Here is a 26,370-nt window from a genome sequence, read left to right on the forward strand (position 1 = left end):
TCTATTAGCAGCTTTTTAGGTGATTTCATCATCTCCCATCATTTTTTTCCCCATTCTTACCTACCTGCCGACTTCGGATGATCCAAGGGTTGGTGATGGTCCTCCAACTTATTCAAGTCGAATCTCTGTGAAAGTTGGTGCTTAACCGCCTAGGCCCTTTATTCCCTCCTTCACTAACATTGCTAGGGAAATGACTCTTCAAAATCGATCCTACTTACCAGCTTCTATTTATTCTTTCAACATAACATATTCTATTTGGCATAATCCAATCACAACCCTACATGGTAAAATCATTCTTTTTTTGTTGGAAGATATTTTTTATTTGGAAGCTTCATTTTCCTATAATTCAATTGAAAATTTTTCATTGAGCTCGAGCTTGAAGATTATTTGATCCTTAAGTCTGATCTTCATCTGCCATGTAACTACTCCGTTGGATCATGAAAGGTGACATATGCTTATCAAACTATAATTGGATGCAATATTATTCTAGAATTTTCTTTAGGTTTGGATACTATGTGGGGGGTCTACAAATGTATATCTCATTCCGGGTTGTTTTCCCTCGTCCATGGGCCCAACATATCATCAAATCTATACTATATTCTTCGGATTCAATTTTTGAAAAACCAATACAAGAGGGAAGTAGCTACCACTCGACTCTCTTAATCATTTGTGGCAAGTGTTCTTATTTAGATGGAATTTTTTGCCCCTTTAGTTCAAGAGACGTAGATTGGAAACTTCAAATAGCTATTGAAAAAAAAAATTTGAAGGTTTGTCCTCATATTGAAAGCCTTGAAAAATTTTACACATGATTTTATCAATTGCTTCAAGGCCCATCCAGAAAGGAAATCATTATATATTTGTCATAATAATTACTTAGGAAGTATTAAGGGTCATTTGCAACTGAGGAAATCATCCTTTTATTAATCATAAAACTTAGGATTAAAAGGGAAAATAAATCTGATTAAAATCTACCAACAAATAAAGTTGTAGTAGTTTCGTTTACTTCCATGCACTTCAAAGCTTGCTTGTATGCAAAATTTGGAACCAACAATCTTATCGAGGAATCAAAGCTTTTCATTATTGTCCTAATATACATGGAAGGAAGTGGTTAGCACCTCATCTGCATGCAAGTTTATTGATATATATCCACCAAATGTGTTCGCCCCTCAACACCATCTTGTTGTTGAAGATGTTGGCGACCTATATTCTGAGGAGCCTTACGATTCTGATGATAGCACTTTGAGTATCGAAGTAAAAGTGGATAGAAATGCTTCAAATCCTATTAGTCATGTGAGGTAGAAATATAAAGAAAATGTATTGGGGGGGCCCATAAGGCATGGCTTTCATATCCTTTTCAAACGTGAAAACCACTTATTGGAACGAGCGACCTCCTCCAAGCCATTAGGGATATTGAAGCTCACGTCGTACAACCAAGTAGAAAACGAAAGAGTTGTCGCCCACCAAGATTCACCAAACTTCAAGCTAGGTGCAATAAATGATAACTTTTTGAGATCGCTTCATCCTTTAGATGTATATTTTATTCTTTGTCATCAAGTTATCTTTAATTGATAATTAACTTTTTAATCTAATAATTCTTAATAATTACTTCATGTCATACTCATTTCATTGACTGGATATATAAATAAATTTGCTTAAAAAAAAAAAGAACTAGCCTTCTCTTGTTTGACTAGTAACCCTAACCCACATATCATACCCTTTTGCCACTCTCCCACCTTCCCTAATTGGATATATAAAAAAATTTGCTTTAAAGAAAAAGAGCTAACCTTCTCATGTTTGACTACTAACCCTAACCCACATATCTTACCCTTTTTCCACTCTCCCACCTTCCCTACAATCCTCCTAAAACCATAATAAACCCTGAATCCTCTCAACCAAACCTTAAACATCTATTCATAAGCCCATAACAAAACCTATCTCCACCAAATAAATCTCCTAACAGTGAAAGCTCTCACCCATCCCATAAATCAACCTTATAATCAAACCCAGCGACATAACCCAAGCCATCGTCAAGCATTCAAGATGCCTTCACCACCAAGATCCTACAACCTACCTCTATCACTAGGGAGTCCATATTTTTTTTCTTGATAAATACATATACTCCAACTTGAGAGGAATTATTATCGTATTAGGGTGTATAAGAAAAATATGTAAAGAAGGTGATTATATGTTTTAATATCCTCATAATTAAGGTATTATTTTCTTATTTATTTCCTTATTATGTTTTCATGTATGCTTATTTACAAGCCTACAATATTCAATAAAAAACACAATAATTGATTTCCTCTCAACACACTCCAAATGTCACAAATATAATTTAGCAAAACATAGCTACTATACTTTTCAAACAAATAAGTAAAATCAACATCAACCTCAGCAAACTAAAAATAAGGAAAATTAAAAAAAAAAATACCAATAAAACTATAACAAAAATGCTAAATCTATACTAGCGGGAAAAAACTTGCAAACCAACCTACGCAATAATGAGTGAAAATTAAGGTCCCAATTCATAAGTACTTATATACAAGAATGGCACGGTGCAGCTTTATTAACTTTCCATCAATGGAGCAGCAAATAAAGACATTACCTTGAAAGCTTTGAAAGGCATTTGTTTTTGAATACGGAAGCTGCGAACCTTGTCATGGTCTACCAAATCAAAATAAATACCCCTTCCTATCTGCTCAGTTAAGTCTTCATCTCGGGCAACCTGGATGTGCATTAAGAGAAAGAGAAGGTAAAAGAAATATATTATAGCTTAAAGTAAACATAATAGATCAGCGACACCAACTGATATCAAAATCATACAAATACCTTTATGATAGTATAAAGGTGAGCCTCTGCTTTTTCCTTCTTCTTGTGTTCTTTCTCTTCCTGTTCTTTCTTCAATCTAATCTGGAAAACCGTGACGAAAACTAATAACCATTTCTTCTACAAGAAAAGAATAGAGATCTCTTAGAAACTTTACAACTGGCCTACTCTAAGGTGTTCTGCGATGTCTTTTTCATCCACACTGCAGATTATCTTATCCTTGTCACTCTCACGAATGTAGACAAGCATGTAAGCATTTGAATACTTTGTAAACTTAAATGGTGTGTTGTTGAAGCCAGGATTCGTCTGTGGCAACTTTTGGAGAAAAAACAACAAAAGAATGAGGATAAAGTAAAAAACAAAATGGGCTACCAAAAAAAGGGCAGGTAAAATGGATCACCTCTTCCTCACCACCATACTGCTCTTCCAGAGCCCTCTTCATTTCTTCTTTTGTCACTCGTTCATCATCAAACTTAAACCTGCATGATATTTCCATTAAATTAAAGCTCAGTTGTCATGGGAATTCCACTATAGACTAAGGAACACCTGGAATCAAAATGCCAACATCACTTGATATGTTTGAAGGCAACTAAAAGCAAAATAAACAGAAAAAATAAAGGTAGGGTTATTACAAGAGCAATTGCAAACTATTATCAAGTTTTTGCTGATCATTCAATAAGATTCACATGGAAATGACATACTTAGAATTCTTATTGCTATTTTGGTCATGTAAGAAAATGATATTCCTCTTTGGTTTAAAAAACAGGAACTAAATGAAAAAACACATTAACATTTTCATATTTCCTGAAATTGTTAAACCAAACGGAAGGGTATGGAACATCTTAATAAGGGTGTTTTCACATGTTTTCTGAAAAAATCCCAAGTGGATGCTTGAATTAATTAGGATAGTTAAAATAAATTAGTTCTGACAAAGATAAATGTTTTATTATAACTTAATAATAAAAAGAAGTCTGGAAATTTTAATTAATTGATTAATTAAAAATAATTAGTGATTAACTATCTATAAAAGTTTATTAGGAATTTTTAGACTTTAATTAAGATCATTAAGTTTCTTACTGAAGAACTATGGCAATAAGTCATGTGATAATTAACTGATTAATAATTAGCTAAATTATAAATTAAATATTTGGTAATGCTACTAAAAGGGTATAAAATTTAATTAAAACATTTTTAGTTTATTAATAGGCCTGCGAGAATTAACTAATTGATTAACTAGCCACAAAAGCAGGTAAAGAATTATTTATTTAGACTAATAAAATGATTAATTAGGGTTTTAATTAAGATCATTAAAGTTGTTGTATCACATAATTGTGATAACAAAAGCTGGAATAATTAATTAATTGACTAAGTACACTAAGCAATAGGTAATAAATCATTTAGTTTTTGCTGATTAGGAATAAATTAGAGTTTTAATTAAATAAGATTGATCTATTAAATATTAACTTATCCAGGATATTATAAATTGAATTGTGATTATGATTCTAGCTTAGTTTACTAATGGCTTAATTAAGATAATTAGTGCTTAAATGAGGCTATTAATGAACTTGATAGACGTAAATAGACTTGCATGCATGTTGATGTGGTCCATGTGAATCAAGAAAATCCATTGAAGTGCATATTAATTTGGGGGCATAGCTTTATTCTTGAAAGAAGAAATAGGCAAATTGTTCTATAATATCTTTTTGTTTTTTGTGAAAGCAAAAGCGAAAAATACAAAATGAAAACAAAATAAATTTAAACATCTAAATAAAATATTTAAGATAAGTCATTGATGAGGACATCCGGCCATGAAAAGTTTATCAGAGGAAGGGCCGGAGATCTACGGCTATGATCGGATTACTCTATTTCTGAGCATTTATTTGTATTTGATATATTATGTGTAATTTTCCGTTTTTACCCTCACTTGAGAAAGTAGGTTTATGTGACCCTAAGGGGCACTTTTTTCATTTGACGTTTTATTGTATTTTGTCTATTTATAGGCCTCCCCTCCTCCTTTGGAGGATGATGATTATTATGAATGAAAATTTATGTACTTTATGTCTAGGTGTGTTTGACAGACTTGAGAGTTCTTGTGAGAGCATATGTGAAGTCCCTAGGTGAGGGAAAAACAAGACCCGTTAGCAGCAAGAACCGTCCGGGCTCAAGGTTTATCTCCGCCTCCACCCCCATTGAGCTTGCCGCCACCGTCATCTCCTCCCAAAGCTCCAACCGACCACCTCCTTTCTCCTCCTAGCCTTGACCGTGCAAAGCCTCTCCTTTCCCCCTCCTTCATAGTCGTCAACCACCTCCTTGTTCCCATGGCCAAAACCATCATGACACCCCTCTTCCCTTTCCCCCAAAAATTTCAAATTGATCCTCTAACATTTTCCTAAATTAACCTAGCTTAACATTTTCCTAAATTAACCTAGCTTAATTTCGGAAAAATCTGATATTCAAATTTGAAATCTCCTAAAAAGACTTAAAATACTTTCCCAAATTGTCGGGTTATGTTTGGAAAGATATCTCAATTAATCAATTTGAATATTAATTGGAGATCCCAATTAATTCCCCTTCCTAAATTAGCCTAGTGTTAATTTTGAACAATCTAAAATTCAAATTCGAAATCTCCTAGAGACTTGAAATCATTTCCGAAATGTTTGGGTTATGTTTGAAAATATATCCCAATCAATCAATTTGAATATTAATTGAAGATCCCAGTTAATTCCCCTTCCTAAATTAGCGTAGTGTTAATTTTGGAAAATCTAAAATTCAAATTTGAAATCTCCTAAAGCCTTGAAATCCTTTCTCAAATTGTTGGGTTATGTTTGGAAAGATATCAAAATCAATCAATTTGAATATTAATTAGATATCCCAATTAATTTCCCTTCCTAAATTAGGCTAGTGTTAATTTTGGGAATTTGAATTCAAATTCGAATTCTCCTACAAGCCTTGAATTCCTTTCTTAAATTATTGGGCTATGTTTGGAAGGATATCCCCATCAGCAAATTTGAGCGTTGATTGAAAATCTGAATTGTTGGCAACTCCACTAAGGCCCCAAATCAGCCCCCTAATAATTTAGTGTCTGTCGCCCCCCAATTTCATGCCAGAAGCTTGTTGTTTACCTCCCAAATCATCCCAAAGACAGTCGTTTGCTGCTGAAATACATGATCATCCCATTTTCCATCCCCACTACCATTGGTTCCAGGATTTGGTGCCCACATAGTTGTTGTCCAGAATTTTCGAAGATGTTAGAGTGTTTTTCGAGCGTGCAAGAGGGTTCGTATTGTTGTCATTTCCACATAGACAGTCAAACGACTTCATTGTGGCTTTGTATCTTCTTCCATGCGGGTAAACTCTTCCCCGCTTGTATCTTTTTTATCCCTCCTCAATCGTAACAACGTTTTATAGTGAAAGCTTTGTTCGAGAATTTTTGTTGTCCTCAAACGAATTGCATACTTTATGATCGAGTATGACATAAGAATGATGATATATTACCCCGACGGATAAAAATGTCATTTTCTTATGGACACAATGATAAATTTTACAATTTAACGGAAATTGCCCCATTTAATGTTTGGTTGAATGGGGTTTATTTTATCCTGTGGTAAAGACATCCCATAGGGGCCTATTGTTAATTATATCTCAAACTTTTGACACTTGAAAATATTTTTGATTAACCTAGTGGTTTTCTTGCTTTTGAAAGTCATTTAGATATTGGCAAAATTTTGATTTTGAAAATCCATGAAAATCTTATTTAAAGGGTTTTGGCTTTTAAGAATTTCAAGAAAGAGAAGGGATTAACTTGAAATTAATTTTTTGAATGAAGGCCAAAGGAAAGAAGTGTAGAAGTACTTGATTCTGAGGTAAACTCAGAAGTACTCAAACTATTCTATATTGAACTTTACATTTTAGAAATTTAATTTTTGTTTAAGTTGATATTTTCATTAGAAGGTTGGGGCTTACATTCCAATAACATATGTTCGAGGAACTGTCTAGAATGTGAGGATTTGTATGGTGATCAAAATCAACCATTGCCTCGGATCTTAAAACTAAGGTGAAGACTATCGAGAGGTAATGTCTCGAACCTATGTCTAACGAAATGCAAAGGGACTTACAAACTATACCTCACATGAGGTATGGGCTATGAGGTATAGTTAGCCCGACCCTAAATTTATTGCCCTGCCAGGAAAGGGCTACCAGCTAAACCCACATAATCGCTTTTAAACTTGTGATTTTAGTTTCAATGCATATGAAGAGTGAAAGGATGTTTTTGTTTAAGAAGTAGGGCTTACAACTTGACTTTGAGGTCAAGATTTCTAATTATGATAGTATGCATATGCTGACGCACAAAGAAAATAGATTTTTTGTTATCTAGTCCTTAAGTGAGGGCTTTCTATATGTGACATATGTCACGATCCGGCCCGGTTAGCTCGCAAGTGCAAGGCGGGAACGAAAGTCGGACAGTAGGAATTAATAAAACCTTCACATTACTCTATTAACATGTCTCCAAACATACACAAAACATTCTTAACATAATGAAAGAGCCACTAAAGAACTCCAAGTAAAATTTTTCATTTCTTTCATCAACACATCAACATAATAATTCAACATAAAATTTACAAAAATATGAAAGGTGCCCAAAAATCATTTTCTTACATTTCATCTCTAATACTTCTATTCAAAACATCAAAAATAACAAAACAAAACCTGCTGCCTGTCGTCTCCCTACGACGGTATGTAAGGGGAGGTCTACCTGTCATTATCCTTTACCAAATCCACCTTAAAAGTGTCTCACAACATGGTTGAGTCACAACTCAATAGGTGTAAATGGCATTCAAATAAATTTAGGTTCAAGGGAAGAAAACTACAACATGCTTTGCTATTTTAATAAAATAATAATCAATATATTATCACATTTGTCTAAGGTGATATATGTCTTTACTATAACCTTTAAGTTCTTATTCATTTCATAATCTTTCAATTCTTCCTCTTAAAGCATTCATGCTTCAAATAATAGCCTCAAATGCATATAACATAAAAATGCAATGTTCATAATATTTTAATATATATAACAACCATCTCAGAATTATCATTTGTACTGATCAGGTACATAAAATTGGTCATTCCTTTACCATTTAGTTCAAAAGAACCTCCTTTACCATTTGGCTCATAAGAGCCCCATTACCATTGCTCAAAAGAGCTCCTTTACCATTTGATACTTCCGCATCAACATGCACATGCACATAATTCTTACATAATCATAAGAGAGGCTTATGTAAACTACTCAAGTGTATGTTTTCATAAGGATATACATGTTTGCTATACTCATATGTTTATTTGCATGAAAATGGAAGACATGTGTAGTACATGTAAAGAAAGAAGCATGAGATTCATTCATTGAGTTCTAATATTGCATAAAAAGGATTTTTACTTTTACATCAAGTGATCATAAGCTTATATAAGGAAACATGCTAGTCATAATGATGTCATAAAGAGCATAAAAAGAAAAATGTCATTTCTATGCATTTGCATGTAAAAAGATTTTCTAAATTTAAAAAGAAATCCATTTCACCTACCTCGTCACAATGCGATCCGTCAAAAGTCCATATGACCCCCTTTTCTTTTATGCAATCAAAATCTAAAAGAGACAAACATAGGGTGTAAACATAAATTTTCTCCCTCTTAAACTTTTAAAAAGCCCTAGGTTATAAATATGTAAATATTATATTCTCCATACATCAATTTTTTTCTAAATAACCCATCTCTCAAACCATGTTAATCTCATTTTATTTTTCACTAGAACTAGGATTTCAACATAGTTCTAGGTTTTTGGAAAGTCTCAAACAATCTTTGCTCACCTCAAACATACAAATCTATGGACTTTGGTTTAAGTTTTATAAGAATAAATTGTGTTTTGTAAATTAGGTTTTTGAAGAAATGAGATATTTCTTTGAGAAAAGTTTAGGGAATGGTTAAGGGAAGTTTTTAAACCATAATGTGTGATGTTTGTATGAAAAATATGAATTTTTGGAAGTTAGGGTTTCACTCAAAAATTGTTTTCTTTGAAAATGCCTTCGCAAAAGAAGTTCCTATTAACCTAAGAAAGCTTCTAATGGGAAAATAATGTAGGGTTGCGGAAAGTTTTGATTTTTGAAAATTAGGACTTTTTTCCTAATCATAGAATTTTGATCCCAATAGTTCTAATGACTCATATTCCCTTGTATAGGTTCATGCAAATGTAAAGGTTTCTTTTATGCAATTGTACAACTTATGAATGAATCCCATGCCCTTTTCTTTACTTGTACTACACATGTTTTTCTCTTTACATGCAACTGAATACATGAGCATAGCAAGCATGCATATCCCTATGGAAACATATGCTTGAATAGTTTATGAATAGTTTACATAAAGCATCCCTTATGATTATGTAAGTATTAAGTGTATGTGCATGTTGACGTGGAAGTATCACATGGTAAAGGAGTTCTTTAAGCAATGGTAAAGGAGGCTCTTATGAGCCATGGTAAAGGATGGTTCTTATGAACCAATAGTAAAGGAATGGTCAATTTCATGTACCTGATCAGTACAAGGGATACTTCTGAGACGGGTGTTATATTTATATATTAAGCTACTATGAACATTTCATATTCATGTTATACACATTTAAGATTATCATTTGAAGCATAATGTTTTAAAAGGAATAATGGAAATATTATGAAAGGAATAAGAACTTGAAGATTGAGATAAAGGCATACATCTCCTTAAAACAAAAGTTACTACATGTTGATGATTCTTTTGTTAAAATACCAAAGCATGCTATAATTTTCTTCTCTTGACTCTAAAATTAATTGAATTTCATTTGCACCTATTGAGTTGTGACTCCCCATGTTGTCGGATACTTTTCAGGAGGATCTAGTAAATGATAGATGGCGGATAGACCTCCCCTCACGTACCGTCATAGGGAGACGACGGGCGACAGGTTTTGTTTTGTTATTTTGATGTTTTGAATAGAAGGATTAGAGATGAAAAGTAAGAAAATGATTTTTTGGACGCCCTTCTACATTTTGTAAACTTAATGTTAAATCTTTATGTTGATGTGATCGAATGGAAGAAATGAAAGTTTTTATTTAGAAACTCATTAGTGACTCTTTCATTATGTTTGGTTCATGTTTGGAGATATGTTAATTGAGTAATGTGAGGGTTTTTATTAATTTTGATTGTCTGACTTTCGTTCCCGCCTCGCACTTGCGAGCTAACCTGGCCGGGTCGTGACAGGCAAATAAAGATAATTTAGAGGTTTCCTACAATTTAGGCTCGTAGGAAAAGAAGTGGTCAAAAATGCAACTTAAAGATTACAAATTAGAAGAGTTTCCTTGAACATTTGGTGTCCAAAGAAAGGAATTTTATTCATCTAATTTATTTAGGTAAATGAGATGATTTTCCTACAACTCTTGAGTTGCAGAAGGGAGAAGCAACAAGTAACTTATGGGTTAAAAGTTGAGGGAAATCCCTTGAACATTTGGTGTTCAAGGAGAAGATATCGTTCACTTAGTTGGGGTTGAGTGAATGGAGAAGGGGGACTTGGATTTGAATTTTAAGTCTAAGAGATTATTCATTGGTTTTATGTTCCAACGAATAGATGATTTGATAAACTCCCTACAACTTTGGGGTTGAAGAAAGTGGATGTACCTTAAAAGTTACAAAATTTCATGAATGTTTTTTGAATATTTGGTATTCAAAGAGAGATGATCATTCACCTAATTTAGGTTTAGTGAATGGAGAAGAAAGACTAGGATTTAGGTCCTAAGTCTAAGCGGGATGTTCAATTATTAACCTTAGGTTCAAACAAATTGAAAGAAAGAGCTTAGAGGAAAAATTCTTTAAACATTTGAAGTCCAAAGAGGAATATACATTTGCCTAAATGAGTCTAGGCAAATGAGGGGAGAATTCATAAGTTGGTTTCTTGCTCGAACAAATGGGATGAGGGAAACTCAGAATTTGCTTCAAGTTCAAGAATTTAGGACATGATGTATTTAGGATTTAGAAAAATCTATAACGCAATACATGATGAAAATTGGTGATAGCTCCTAAGATAGGCTACGAGTCATGCAATGAAGTATTTGAAGCCTTGAAGAAGCTTCAAAGTTCATGCATGAAAGGGGAAGATAATTGTTTGTTGATTTTGTCTCAACAAACAAGAGGTTGATGACTTAGAAATTTGTTTTTAAGGTCCAGATATTGGTTGAAGCCTTTGAAGGCTCCAAATTATCATACATGAGAGGATGTGTTGGTTTTATGTTCCAACAATAAGAGACGAAAGAACTTGGAAGTTGATTCCAAGTTTTAAATGATTCATGCACTCTAACACTTGAAGTTTTGAGAATGCTCCATGCATTATTGATGTAGACAAAGGGGGGGTCAACTCATGTCCAAAATAAATCAATTTTGGCCTCCCTCGAGTTTACAAGCTCAATCAAAATTGAGCTGAAATTTTAGCTTATTTATGAGCTGGTCTTTAGTTCACTTATTGAACTAAGTGTTAGCTCATTATTAGCTAACATTTTAGTTCATATTTATCATTTTATTAAATGTTATTTCTATAGTTTTTTTATTGTTTTTATTTATGATGTCTGTTGGGTTTCAAAAAGGGCTTTTGAAATCCCAAGAAATTTGTTTCGTTTTCCCATGTCGTGGCTCCTTGGCTTCCATCATGGGATGCTGTTTTCCATGCCTTTGCTCCTTGGATTTCCGGCCAGCTGCTGGTTTTCCGAGCCTGGGAGTTTTCCCGTGGCTTTGGTGCCTTGGTTCCGTGCGGCCTCTTTGGTTCCCGTGGTTGCTCCTTCGGTTTCCTGAGCTGGGCTGTTTTTCCGTGAAAAAAGCAATAGGTTTTGTATGGCTTGTAATGATTGGAATTCCTATGTGGATTCAATGTTTTGTCTTTTGGTATTCTCCTTTCATACCTATAAATATGAGGTGTTATGTATTGTTTTAAAAAGTGAATGAAATGTTATTTTTGGAAAAGCTATAACCTGCGGGTTTGCTTGGAAAAGCTTGTGAGCTTTGTCCGTCTTCTTTCTCATCCCCTCTGGAAATCTTGCGAGCTCTTTACAACCTTTCTTCTCGGCTTCTAATCTCTTTCGTCTCTCCACAAGTGCCACTCCACCTGTATCGCTCTTCTAATTGCGAAGCAATTTTAGGGTGTCATTTTGTTTGCTAGTCGTTTAAATTTTAAAGAATTGTAAGTCTTTTATTTCTAAATTTATTTTAGGTTTGAAATGTAAGAGTTTGTTCTAATATCTCTAAATGATTCCCTTCTATCTTGGTGCTTCGATTCCTCTTCTTTTGTGGGTTCAAGAGATATAGGCTCCCCTATATTTTTTGCCCGCATCAATTATGCATGAAAGAGGATTGTTCATTTGTTAATTTCATGTCTTAACGAATAAAGGTTTGGACTTAGGATTTGGCCCTAAGGTCTTGAAGAATTCATGTGATAGACTAATTTAGAGCTTTGAGGATGCTCCAAAATATCACACATGAAAAGAATATTTGTTGCTTTTATGCTCCAACAAACAAGGTGGAAGAACTTGAAAGTTGGTACCAAGTTTTAAAGAATTCATGCAATGATGTATTTGAAGCTTTGAGGTGCTCCAGATATGCATAAGAGATACAATTTATAGTTTTGAAACTACAAATCAAGAGGCAATCATCAAGTTTTGTGCTCAATGATGCAAGATCATCTACCTGTATAGATTAGGCAAATGAGATAGGCTAAGATAAGAATCCTAAGCCTAAGGAGGATATTCATTCGTTTATTTTTGTGTTTCAAATGAATGAAAAAGTGAGATTAGAATTTGGCTCTAAGCTCTAAAATCTTCATATAATGATGTGTTGGAACTTTAAAGAATTCCAAATCATCATATATGATGAAAGGGGGATTTAGGATTTGTTCTTAAAGCCTTAATGATTAATGTAATGCAACATTTGGAGCTTGGAGAGGCTCCAAAATATCACACATGGAGGTGTATATGTTTGTTGATTTTTTTTTTTTTTCAATAGAAGTAGTGACTTAGGATTTGATCCTAAAATCTTGATGTTTCATGTAATGCAATATTTAGAGCCCTGAGGAGGCTCCAAAGTATTACAAATGAAGGGAAAAGAGTGCTTGAAAGCAAGCTCTTTATATTTGTTAGCACTCATGCAACATAAAACTTGGAGCTTTAAGGAAGCTCGAAGCACCAAATTTGAAGGAGGATATGCATGAGAAAGAGAATTCCCCATTTCTTCATAAATGTTTTGGACTCATGGAAAGAGAATATGCGCACTTGAAAGGAATTTTCCTGTCTTTAGAGTATTTTGGACTCAATTCGGAGAGAGAAGAATTGATTTCCTAAGGCTTTGGAGAGGTTTCTAAACTAATTTTGGCATGATTTAGAAAATTTTGATAGAAGAGATTTATCCCTATAACTGCTAGGAGATTTAAGATCAAATTTGGTATGATCTAAGAAAAACCTAGGAGTGCATGCATGTGATGGTCTTCCAAATTCAAGAATTTTGATAATTAAGAGCAATCGAGAGTTTGTTTTGTAAAATGTCGTACATAAACTTAATCAACAACATATTTTGTGGGATCTACAACATAGGCTTTGGAGAGTCTATGTGAGACCTTACAATGATTTGATATTTCCAATAGTTGATTAAATTCATATCAAGCACTCACGAAATCTCACTAGAGTTCACAAACTTCAACATATGCACACTTCTTGCAACTCGTAAGTCCTGCTCTATCTTTCTTGTGCACGTCCAACTGAAGGGAAGAAGAGGGTTGGTCGACCCTCAGCATGTGTAGGAGACCCGATCGCGAGGAAAGAAGCAACAAAGCCTTTCAGCTTTGTCCGTGCGTGCGCCTGCGTCTGATCGGGTGAGTGGGGAGCTTCATTCTCAACCGGCTGGGTGTTTGCTCCAATCGAACAAGGAAGTCGAGTAAAGCTAGGTGCCGATCCAAGAGTTTGCTGCTGTCTTTCTCCTCCCTTTCTCAAAATCAGGAGCAAAGGGGCTGCTGTAGTGAGTTTCTATTGAACTAGGGAAGGTAGGAAGCCTCTATTTCCTTCCAAATCATCTCCGGCTGCCTCTTGACAGCAAAGTCAACATCCTAAACTCTCCAAACAGCCAAGGCAGCATTTGAGGACATCATGACACCAAATTCAGGGTTCTTCCTCTTCTATCCAGGATACATACCAACATCGGCAAGGAGTTGGCAGTGAAAACTGCTGCTTGGAGCGTTCTTGGACAGCAAATTCACCCTCCGGAGCATTTTGGACGGCAAACTCACCATCCGGAGTGGTCTGGACAGCAGCGACGATGTTTGGAACATCTTGGACAGCAGCTACGCAGCATCCGGGAGCCTTCAAACGTTAAGGACAGCTGTTTGGAGCGCTTTGGATAGCAAATTCACCTATGATGCACCGACACTTCTCCTCAAAGAGGCGTGCAGTGTTCACGTCGAAAACGTGTCCGATTAAAAAAATATTAAAAATTAATTGGACACGCGTGTCCGACACGCGTATCTTAAATATTTTATAATTTTTTTAAAAATATAATTTCTTATGTTTGGCGAGATTTAAACTAAATTTCTTATTTCATATCCACAATACCAAATCAACGTCTGCATTTAATACCCATTCATCGAATATTTTCATTTTCATTTCTTTGGCAGTGAAGGTATTTTCATCTCCTCTCTTTTTGTACAATTACAAATCTTTCTCTTGTTGAATCAAAGTTGAAAGCAATGATATTCAATGATGATGATATTGAAGGCCAAAAACAACACTCTAAAGCTAATCCTAGTACTTGAAGCTTGAATGCTTGATATTGTAGTAAGTGATTATTTGCTTATATTTTTGTGGTTGTATTAGATATTTTATACTAAATATTTTATATTATAAGCTAGACAAGTTATCATGTCATTCATTTATAATTATTTGTCATTTTTAATATGATATTACATTAATATATATACACTATATAAAAAATGTATTGCCGTGTCCGCGCCGTACCCGTGTCCTATATTTAAAAAAAAAACACTACAAGGTTTGTGAGCTCATGCCATTTCCTGTCAAGAAGAATATTAGAGAAATTTCTATCCTTATAAATTACCCTCTTTATAATAAAAGGGCATTACTTTTAAGAATTGATAGTCAAATCCTCGTTGTTTTTATTTCTTCTTAAATTAAGGACTGGAAAAATACAACAACAACATCAAGTCTTTATCCCACTATGTGGGGTCGGTTACATGAATCCTTTTTCTTCATTGTGTCCTATTAAAAGTCAAATTCTTGTTTAAATCTAATAAAGAAAGGTCATTCCTAATATTTTCTAACCAAGTCTTTTTAGGTCTACCCCTACCTTTCTTAACATAAGTCAAATCTAATACCTCTACTCTCCTAACCGGGTCATCGAAAGGCCGTCGTTTTATGTGGCCAAACCATCTAAGGCGACTCTCTCTAATTTTATCTTCTACTGGAGCTACTCCAACCTTTTCACGTATATGCTCATTTCGTATCTTATCTCTAAGGGTAAAGCCACTCATCCACCTGAGCATCCTCATCTCTGCCACACTTAACTTAGTATTATGCTTCTCTTTTAATGGCCAACATTCGGCACCATAAAGCATTGCAGGCCTCACTACCATCTTATAGAATTTTCCCTTAAGTTTGAGGGGTACTTTTCTATCACATAACAAGCCCGATGCATTCCTCCACTTCATTTGAATTCTGCTGATAATATCCCCATCTATTTCACCATCACTCTGAACAATAGATCCAAGATATCTAAAACGTGTACTCTTATTAATGACTTGATCGCCCAAAGTCACAATCCCTTCAGTAGGTCTATTACTACTAAAATTACACTCCATATATTCTGTTTTAGATCTACTCAAGCGAAAACCTTTAGACTCTAAGGTTGACCTCCATAATTCAAGTTTACCTTCAACTCCCTCTCTAGTCTTATCAACTAGAAGAATATCATCAGCAAAAAGCATACACCAAGGTACATCCTCTTGCAAATGTCTAGTGAGAACATCCATTACTAAAGCAAAAAGATATGGGCTTAAGGCTGATCCTGTATGTAACAATAGGGAAATACTTGGTCAATCCACCTTGTGTTTGAACACAAGTAATAGCTCCTGCATACATATCTTTAATGATTTGAATATAAGTATTATTGACTCCTTTATTTTCAAGAACTCTCCATAGCACTTCTCTTGGAACTTTATCATATGCTTTTTCTAAATCAATAAATATCATATGTAGATCCTCCTTATTTTCTCTATATTTCCCCATCAAACCTCTCAATAAATGTATGGCTTCCATAGTCGACCTACCCGACATGAATCCAAATTGATTTTGAGAAACATTAGTATCACGCCGCAACCTATGCTCCATAACTCGCTCCCATAGTTTTAAAGTATGACACATTAACTTAATACCTCTATAATTCGCACAATCTTGTGCATCACCTTTATTCTTAAAAATAGGAATTAACACACTCATTCTCCATTCATCTGGCATCTTTTTAGTCTTCAAAATAGTATTAAAAAGTTTAGTAAGCCATGAAATTCCTTCATCTCCTAAGCATTTCCACACCTCTATTGTATGATACAAGATATAAATTTAATTGATTCTTTATGTTGTGAGATTTGTTACATAGACCCTTGAAAGTTTGTCTCACAACGACTAGAAAGCCCAAATCAATTAAATTCAATACATACATTAAACAAAACTCTAGAGATTATCAATTTCAATGCATGCAAACTCTTCTAAATTTGGGTGTCAATTTTGTCATGACAATGCATTTAAATGAGAAGTGCATGCGACTAATGACAATCCAAAACATATGCATCATCATTGACTTTAAGATCAAATGATAGCATCTATCCTACGGCATGATTGTAGGTGATGGATTGGACACAACATAAGTGCATGAACATGCATTGGGAGGTTGCCGAACACAAATCCGACAATCCTACGCGTATCGTCGTCCCCTATGGGCTCTCACATGAGAGCAATCCATGAAAAATCACAAGACTCTCACATGTTTACATAGTGGACAGCAAACATGAGTTTTGGGGATCATAAATTAAGCTACTACGAGGTCCTAAGGTTTTGGGAGCGTGACGTGCACAAGAAAGATAGAGCAGCTCGGCCCTCTCTTCCTCCCTCTCCTCCGCCTGGTGTGGGACGGACAAAGACACGCATGAGAAGCCACAAGGCTTCAGTTCCGCCTCCTTTTTGTTTCGCTAAGTCGGATGCTAGAGATCCCCTGGGAGAGCTGAACTCTCCCCTTTCGTTCGCCTGGAGAAGCACGCAAGCCAGCAGACGGCCACCCAAATGGCCCAATCCTGCTCCTTTGTTGTGTGAATCAAACCTTGATTGGAAATTTTGATTTGAAAATTTACTTTAACCCAATTGATCAATTAGGGCTGAAATTGAGCCCGAACCTGATTCGACTCAAACCGATTTGGGTAGGTTTGGGTCTGATCAAGTTAATTTTGCGAAATTAAACTTAAATCAACGCCAAATTGCATCGAATTTAGTTCGACGAGGCTCGGCAAGGTTTGATTGGGTTCAATTCGAATCGATTTGATTTTAATTTAATTAAATTTAATTTAATTTAATTTAATTTTGGTCCAATTTGAGTTAATTGACGCTCGACGACGATCAATTTAGTTGATCGAGCGCGATCAAACCCGGTCCGGCTCAATCGGCTCGATCAGGGTCGAGTTGACATGAAAATATACGTCAACAAGCTTATCTGCTTAGCCCACGACAAGAGCATTGTGTGAGTGGGCCTTTATAGTGACTAATTTGTTAACTTAGAGATTGTCTCTGAAACACCACGTGAGCATTTTATTAATTAATCTGTTATTTAATGGTCCTCCCATTAGCATGTGATTGTTTAAGTTCATTATGAGTTAATAAATTGTCAAGCTCTCTTCAAGCATGCGTAATTCCAAATCAAAATTCACTTGCATGTATAGTTCTACATCAGTCATATTTTCATATGTTCCGATATCAAGATAAATTCATCAGTTTCAATTCGTGTTCTTGTGAACCACCTCCAACACAGAAATAATTAGAAAGTAGGCATGTGACATATCACTCTGATATAGGCAATTATAGGAACAATGGTTCAAATAAAAACCATGGGGTAAAGGAAAAAAAAAAAGAGAAACACTCCATGAGATTAAGCATGAATCCTGGCTCACACGACATGGTCAAATATATATTGTTAAACTACATCAAGCAATGCAAACATGCAACATTCTGAGAAGCTATGAAGAAATCTAAATAAGGCCAAATGGAAAGAAAATGGACTACTTTTGCAGGTTAAATCAGCAAAAGATAAGAACAAAACCATTAGCTGCCTACCACTGATCAGAAAGAATTGGTCTAATAAAAGCATAGTAATGTCCACCATGCACACCGCCGCTGTGGACAAGAACGCTGCAGCATAAGCAAAAGAAAAGTGAGGAAGCCTTCTTAAGTACTATACAAAAAACTGGTATATAAAAAAGCTGCATGCCTCGGAAATGTAAAGTGAAGTTGCTGTCTAAGAATAAGGTGCGATCAAACATGTACGTTTTTTACAAATATCAATATGGAAGATTTAAATGTGCCACCGAAATTCACACAATCTATAAAACTAACAGCCATCAAATAACTACCAATCATCAAAAAGAATAAAAAAGAAACGAAACATTTAACAATTCACAACTTGTACTTTATCAAAATTATCTAATGTAATATGCAGTATGTTCAAACAGATGTAATCTGGATAGATAAAATTTTATTGTATATTTGATTTTTAAATTTGTTAAGGAATTAGCAATTTTGTTTATCATAACTTATTTCTTGATGTCTAACTTGTAATTACCCTGAGGGGATAGATAAGGTTTTAATTTTTAGGTTATTTCCATAAATAGTCTTCTAATTCCTTAAAAATACATTTTTATTAAAAATTCAATGAAATTTCAAAAAGCCCTTAACTTGGCTTTGAACTTTTCTTGCCTTGAGGTTTTAGCAACCTAAAATCTAGAGGATTTGATATCAATAGCTCGAAGACCAGTTGTTTCTGTAAATTTTATTTTGTTTTTTTCTATGTCCTATATTTAACATAATTTCAACACGTATCTTTCATTAATTTGGTATCAGAGTTATTTTGCTCTAATATTTGTCAATTTTTTGATATTTTGCACTTGAATATATTCAAGCGTTTTTTCATCTACCATGCTTTCACTTCCCCGCACTCTCTTCTCCACCCATGAGTCCAAAAGAACTAGAAAATCAAAATGCCATCAAAACACATATTGACACAACCTGCTTACCCTCCTTTATTTGTTGTATATTTCTTCCTCATCCACCCCCTCGCCTTTTGTTTCTTTCTCTTCCACTCATCTTCTAGATTCTCTTAATCATTCCTACAAAATCATCAAAAATCTAAATTAAATTTGTGAAAACCTCATCACTACTAATATTTCTTTGAAATCAACACTTCTGCTAAAAGACATTACATGAACACTAGAGTACGATCCAACTGTGACAATATAGAGTCTGGTCGGACTATCTAACAATATCTACTAAACTGCTGGATGAATTTGATTGGGTTCTTCTATAAGCACTATGCATAATTTGCAAGTCTAGTGTCATGCATAGCTCTTTGCTTTAGGAAAGTCCACGTTATCATGATCCTGAGTTAAAGAAATTCTAAATTTGTCTATCATTAATACATGAATTATTCTATTTATTGATTCTAATTCTATTGTGGCAAACTTGATGTCTTTATGTTTGGATTTTTTATATAATTGAAATTCAAAACCAATAAGTAATTCTACATTGTATGCAAAACTGCTCCAATAGCTGAATTTCATATAATAATTATTCTTGCTTTTGCATTCAATTCACCATAAGTTTTAATGCATTAAGATATGAATATGAAAGATTATTTAAAAGAGTAGAAATAACTTGAGCGCAAGGTATAAAACATAGAAAGCTTGTTGACTATAAATTTCTAAAAATTTGGAAATAAATTTGACAAAACAAATGGGTAAGTTAGATGAAATGTCAAGGCAAATGAAAGTCGTAATATTTCAAAAGAACCAACATAGAAACATGAGCAAAAATAGACCTTGCTGGGAACCCACCAAATAATAGACCTTCACCGCGTTCTGTTAGGAAACAAGTGAAAAAATTGATGGCTGAAATTAAAATTTCAGCAATATAGAATCAGAGATAGAGAAGAATGATGTGGCCAAAATACCTAAATAGCCTTTAGATTGATGAAATACGGAAGAAGATAAATAAGATACAATGGATCTTCTATTGGAGAGGAAGATCCAGCTCTCCCAAATCTCTAGATGCCCCTAGAACCCAAACAAGAACTAAGAAACAAAAAATTTTAGTAAAAACGGACATAAAAACCTAACCCTAGCCACCAAAACATACTTAAGCATACAATAATTAAGTAAATCTCAAAACAGCCCCTTCTATTTGAATCCCCCCCCCCCAAACCCCTAATTCCCCCCCCCCCAAACCCCTAATTCCCCTTTAATTTCCCCTAGTTAAGCTTGTGGACCCCACTATCAAGGGGAAGCAGAGATGGGGGCGGAACTTCCACTGTTCCGCCTCCAGTAAATCTAGATCGATCCTAGTTGGACCGGTCAATGACTGATCTATCAATACTCCCCTCCCAAAGCGCCACTTTATCCTCAAGGTGGAAGGAGGAAAACTGATGTTTCACCCTCTCATATGGCTCCCAAGTGGCATCATAATCATGTAAGTTCTTCAACTTAATCAACACTTCTTTAGACTCTCCCTCTCCCTAGCGTACCTTTTTAAGCTTCAGTGGTTCCAAAACCACCTCCAGATTCTGTGCTAGTGTCCCTGATAATTCTGAACTAGCTGCATGGTCCCCCACGGCTTTCCTCAACTGTGATACGTGGAACACTGGGTGCATGGAAGCAGTCAGAAGTAACTTCAAGCGATAAACCACTGCTCCAATCCTCTCCAATATCTCATAAGGGCCAAAGTACCTCGGGACTAGTTTTCCATTACTTTTGTTGGCTATTATCCTCTGTCTGCAGGGTCGCAGCTTTAAGAATACCCTATACCCAACGGCAAATTGGATGTTCTTCATGTGTCCATCCACATGTTTCTTCATAATTTATTGAGCCCTTAAGAGGTGGATTTTTAATTCCTCCAACACCTTATCCCTTTCCTCTAAGTACTGCTCTACTGAAGATACTGGTGTGCGACTCTGCCCAAAATATACCAAGTAGGGAGGGTCTCTTCCGTACGGCACCTTGAAGGGACTTATTTGGGAGGTCGAGTGGTACAAAGTGTTGTACTAGTATTCTACCCAAGCCAACAACTTGGCCCATACCCTAGGTGTTTCTGAAGCAAACACCATATGTATTTCTCTAAGCTCCTATTCACCACTTTTTTCTGTCCGACGTTGTGCTCCTCTTCAACACTATCCCTTGTAGCCATAACAGCTCTCTCCAAAAATAGATGAGAAATAACTTATCTCTGTCGGACAGACGGACACTATAGATTTTGGTATTCCATAAAGCCTAACCACCTCCCTGATGAATGCGACCTCTACTATCACTGTCATGTAAGGATGTCGTAGGAGGATGAAGTGAGCATACTTTCTCAAACTGTCAACTACCACCAAAATCATTGTGAACCCTTCAGAGCAAGGAAACCCGTCAATAAAGTTCATGGTGACCTCCCACACTCTGTTCGGTAGAGCTAGGGTTGCAATAACCCCCCAAGAGCCATGGCAATGTATTTGTTCCGCTGGCACAGCTCACATCGAACCACCATCTCTTCCACATCCTTGTTCATCCCCTTCCAATATAGCTCTGTTTCCAGCCTCATGTATGCCTTCTGCACACCCGAGTGGCCCCCAACCGCGCTCCCGTGGAACTCTTTCAGCATATGTGGGATATGAACTGAGGTCCAAGACATCACAAAACTCCCCTAATACAGCAGTCTCTCCACCTCTAGAGAGTTATTCGGGTGACTGTTCTCTTCCTTCAGAAGATCAGCTCTAATTTTTCCCAACTCCTCATCCTGCATACTCTCCTCTTTGATGGCTCCCAAACCCAACATCAGTGATATCGACATAGCCAACTCCTAGAGCTCTCTCATGCATCTGGGTAGCCAACTCCTAGAGCTCTCTCATGCATCTGGGCAAGGCATATGTCGCCTTGTTCTCCAATCTTGGCCTATAATGAATCTTGAAATCATAGCCTAATAGCTTTGACAACCATTTATGATGCTCCTCCGTCATCATTCTCTGATCCAAAAGGAACTTAAAGCTCCTTTGGTATGTCCTGACAATGAAATATCAACCCAACAAGTATGGTCGTCATTTATGAAAGACTAACACAATGGCCATCAATTCCCTCTCATGGACTGACTTCAATCTAGCTCTGGCTGCCAACACCTGGCTTAAGTAGGCTATGGGTTTGTGATTCTACATGAGCAGAGCCCCCAACCCATATCCTGATGCAATCGTCTCCACTAGAAAAACCTGATTGAAATCTAATAGGGCCAAAACCGGTATTGTGTTCATGGCTTTCTTCAGTCTTTCAAAGGCTTGTGTAGCTGCCTCTCCCCACAAGTTGTCCTTCTTTAGTTGTTTTATTAAGGGTCAGACTATGGTGTTGTATCCTCTCACAAATCTCCTGTAGTTCCCCGTTAAACCTAGGAAGCCCCTCAGCTCGCTCAGATTCTTAGGTAGAGACCAATTTTGCATTGCCTAAATCTTAGCCTGATCTATAACCACCCCCTCCTGAGAAACCACGTGCCCCAAGTACTTCATACTAGTCCATGGAAAACAACGCTTCTTCAAATTGGCCCAAAGCTAATGCTCCTGTAATACTTCCAAGACCACCCTTTCATGCATCAAGTGCTCCCTATCAACTTGGTGTACACCAATATGTCATCAAAGAAAAACAATACAAACATTCAGAGATATGGTTTGAACACCTGTTAATGAGCAACTGGAAAGTGGCAGGGCATTTGTGAATATGAACGACATCACTAAGAACTCGTAATGCCCCTCACATGTCCTGAAAGAAGTCTTCGGGACATCCTCCTCCCTTATCCTGATATGATGGTAGCCATACTTCAGGTCCACCTTGGTGAACGCCACTGCTGCACACAACTCATTCAGTAGCTCATCTATCATCGGTATGGGAAACTTTTCCACTACAGTTTCTTTATTCAGGGCCCGGTAATCCGCACAAAATCTCTAGCTCTTGTCCATCTTCTTAACGAGCAAGACTAGGCTAGAAAAGGGACTCGCACTCATCCTGATGATCCCAGCCTCCAACATCTCCCGAATCAGCTTCTCAATCTCATCCTTCGGAATCTAAGTGTAACAGTATGGTCGCCCACAAATCGGTGACGCCCCCTCCCTTAGGGTGATGGCATGCTTCTATTCCATCAATGGTGGTAAGCCTTGAGGTAGCTGGAAGACCTCACTAGTGTTGTATGAATGGTTCTATAAAAAGAGGAATGTCCCCCCTTCCTCAAATCTAATCTTCTCTAAGCTCTACAGTTCCACTAGAAATTCTCCTCCCACCTCCTATATAGCCTTAACCGGTATCTCCCAAGGTCCACAACCACTTCATCCCCAAATGTTTGCATGTCAGTTATTACCACACATAGCACACTATAACAAACATTGAATATACAATCATTATTCTAAATTCTCAAGTTGGTTGATATTCTAAAAAATTGTCAAATCATGTGCTTATCATATTATCTATGGAAGCAAATCACCATAGACTTTTTCTCTCTGTGCACATATTATGTGAATTGCCTATAAATGTGTATGCTAAAGTGGTCTCCTTACTTTAATACTTTTGAGATTGCCCCCGTACCTTTGGGATTGTTTTCCCTAATCTTTGAGTTCACTACATCACTCAATCAACATTATATTTTATTGATATATTTTTTGGCAAACCAATGCATGCGGATCCTGCTACCAAAGCAAACTCTTCAGACGGTCTAGTGTTCATGTTAAGATGGACATTTCTATACCTTCGGCTCATGAGGTATGGATTGCAACTTCCTCAAATAGTCATTAACAAAAAGTAAAATTTAAAAGTTTGCCCACATGTTAAAAGTCTAGTAAAATTTTTGGGCATGACTATGTTGATTGCTTTAAGGCCCATCCAGAATTCAAAAAATCACCCACTAGGGGTCCTAATGCTGGAGCTAGCTAGTTGGCACGTACGATCATAGTATAGGCATGCAAGATTTTAGAGATAGAACCTATAAGCTTGTTTGGTGATTTTATTACATACAGAGCTATGTTAAGGAACCCACCACAATACTCCCAAATGCTTACTTCTTTTGACTACACTTAGAAATATGTATGTTTACTTAATATGATACTCTGATATGTTTCTTAAAATGTATTTCAAAATTATTTTGATCTTAGGATAATTTTATAAATGATTTGATAAGGAATAATATTACAATCTCTTGAAATTCTATAAGATGAAGTTTAGCCTATGTTATACAAACTAATTTTCGAAAGTTCTTTTACATTTAATTTATAAACCATCTTAAATACATTGTAGGGCATTATATACTCTATTTTTTAAAAATATTTTTTCCTTATTTTTTTTAATATTGTATTTATGAAAATAAAAAGTTGATTTTTCAATTAAAACTCTTTAAAAAATTAACATGTACCAGCATATGTGAGTTTTATGGAGCCATTCAGAGTTTGTTTAGTCAACCATTTTCACCAAAGTATTCTACACATATTTTATTATTTATTAACTATTTTTTCATAATTTTTGGAGTTACAGATTTCAAGATATAAGAGAGTTTACCTAAACACAATTTAAATTTAACCTTTATGCATTACATATATACGGTTAACCTTAATTTGGTATATAAGTTATATATACATCCAAAATCTTCACCTAGGCCATGAGTTCGAGTGAGGGAAAGAGGTAGAGAGAGAGAGAGAGAGAGAGAGAGAGTTAGAATTTAAAATTCTTAGGATTGTTTTTGTGAGGCGGACCAGTTGAGAAAATCATCTAGCTGAGGTAGGATACTAATACCCAACCTCTATTTTTAGTGGTTTTGGTTCTTGTGTAATTTATTATCAAATTTTATAAAAACTTTGTTATTTTGAATATTTTCACTAGCTTTTAGTTTGTCATTGTGATGGACTATGATTCTTGCAATGAATTTATTAAGATCTTGCACAACTTATTAATTAGAGAAATACCAAATAGACCTATTAGCAAATAAAACGAAGAATCAAAACGTAAGAGCAGTCACTGTCGTTTAGGCTAAGTTGCACGTCAAGAGAGTTGAATCATCAAATAACGTAAGAAAATAATATCATGTAGAAGTAGTAGCTTTCAACGAGAATCTCTAATCTAACAAAGAGATTAGAAAGCAAATGAATACACTCAAATCCCTACGTTTATTAAGCTTAGCAAAAGTAGGCAAATGCAACATTCGAGATTAAAATCAATATCACAAAGAAAAGATTAGATTTAAGAAATACAAGAAAATGGTAAATTAGAAAACCTTCGTCAAGGATTGGTTGCAATCCTCCACTCGACGATCTCAAGTTGCTCTTCAATCACCTCAACCAAGGTGTCCAAGATGTGTTATAGGCAGTCCTCAACCGTATGGTCGATCCTCGGGTTGACGTCAAAGAAGGTTGAATGGAGAATGTGCACGAAGCCGTGTTCGTCGTAGGCAAGTCCGTAGTCGGTATCAGGATCGGCCATTCATGAATGCTAGGTGACAATTTCTCTCGAAGATTGCTCGTAATCTTGAACTCCGTTGAAGAGAAAGAAGTTTCTCTCAACTTGACGTTGGTGAAGAGGTGTGACCGGCCAAAGGATGAGGGCTTTGGGTAGAAGTAGGTATTTAAATTCAAAATTTGAAATAAATTTCAGATTTTTGAAATTAAGAGAGAAGGCGCTTAGGAGGCAAGTTAATTTCCCTAAATTGGGGGAGGGGAAATTAATGAGAGAGAGAGAGGGAGTGGAGAGAGAGGGAGTGGAGAGAGAGAGAGAGAGGGGACGGGGAGAAAGAGGGGCGGCGGCATAATGAAGGGGAGATGGGGATTTATTTCATATTTCGATTGTTTGAGCTTGGGAAATAAATTAAGAGTTGGGGGCTTAAGAAAATTCGGCCAGGGATGAGTGGGAAGATTTGAAAATCTTTTCAAGAGAGAAGAGGGAGCTTTAGGAAACAAATCCAAGGGGTTTAATGAGGGGGGGGGGTCGGCGGCATGATAGGGCTAGGGGAATTAAATGCTAGGTGTCATGCTTGCCTAACTTAGGTTTAGGAATTAGAAAAGTAATTAAATAAATCCAATTTGAATTTGAAATTCAAATAGATTTAATTTATGAACTTTCCTATATTAGGTTTGGTAATTTAGGAAATATTTTAAATTTCAAATTGTTTGAATTTAAATTCCAAAATCTGTCCAAAT

The 26,370-nt window shown here is 35.7% G+C and overlaps 1 protein-coding gene across 3 annotated transcripts in view; it reads right to left on the reverse strand.

Moving 5' to 3' along the window:
* The window catches only part of LOC110108183 (ubiquitin carboxyl-terminal hydrolase 12), a 92,282-nt gene that overhangs the window by 43,778 nt on the left and 22,134 nt on the right, over nt 1–26,370 (reverse strand). For all 3 annotated transcript variants that reach the window (XM_020838714.2, XM_028700694.1, XM_020838713.2), the window contains exons 11-15: nt 18,252–18,326; nt 3,227–3,305; nt 2,995–3,141; nt 2,830–2,910; nt 2,606–2,725 (exon numbers count right to left, since the gene is read on the reverse strand). In XM_020838714.2, the coding sequence (XP_020694373.1) occupies nt 2,606–2,725; nt 2,830–2,910; nt 2,995–3,141; nt 3,227–3,305; nt 18,252–18,326 (502 nt within the window). The remainder of the gene's footprint in view (nt 1–2,605; nt 2,726–2,829; nt 2,911–2,994; nt 3,142–3,226; nt 3,306–18,251; nt 18,327–26,370) is intronic.

Source organism: Dendrobium catenatum, unplaced genomic scaffold (assembly GCF_001605985.2).
Source record: "Dendrobium catenatum unplaced genomic scaffold, ASM160598v2 fragScaff_scaffold_1574, whole genome shotgun sequence".
In the NCBI taxonomy this organism is placed as follows: Eukaryota; Viridiplantae; Streptophyta; class Magnoliopsida; order Asparagales; family Orchidaceae; genus Dendrobium; species Dendrobium catenatum.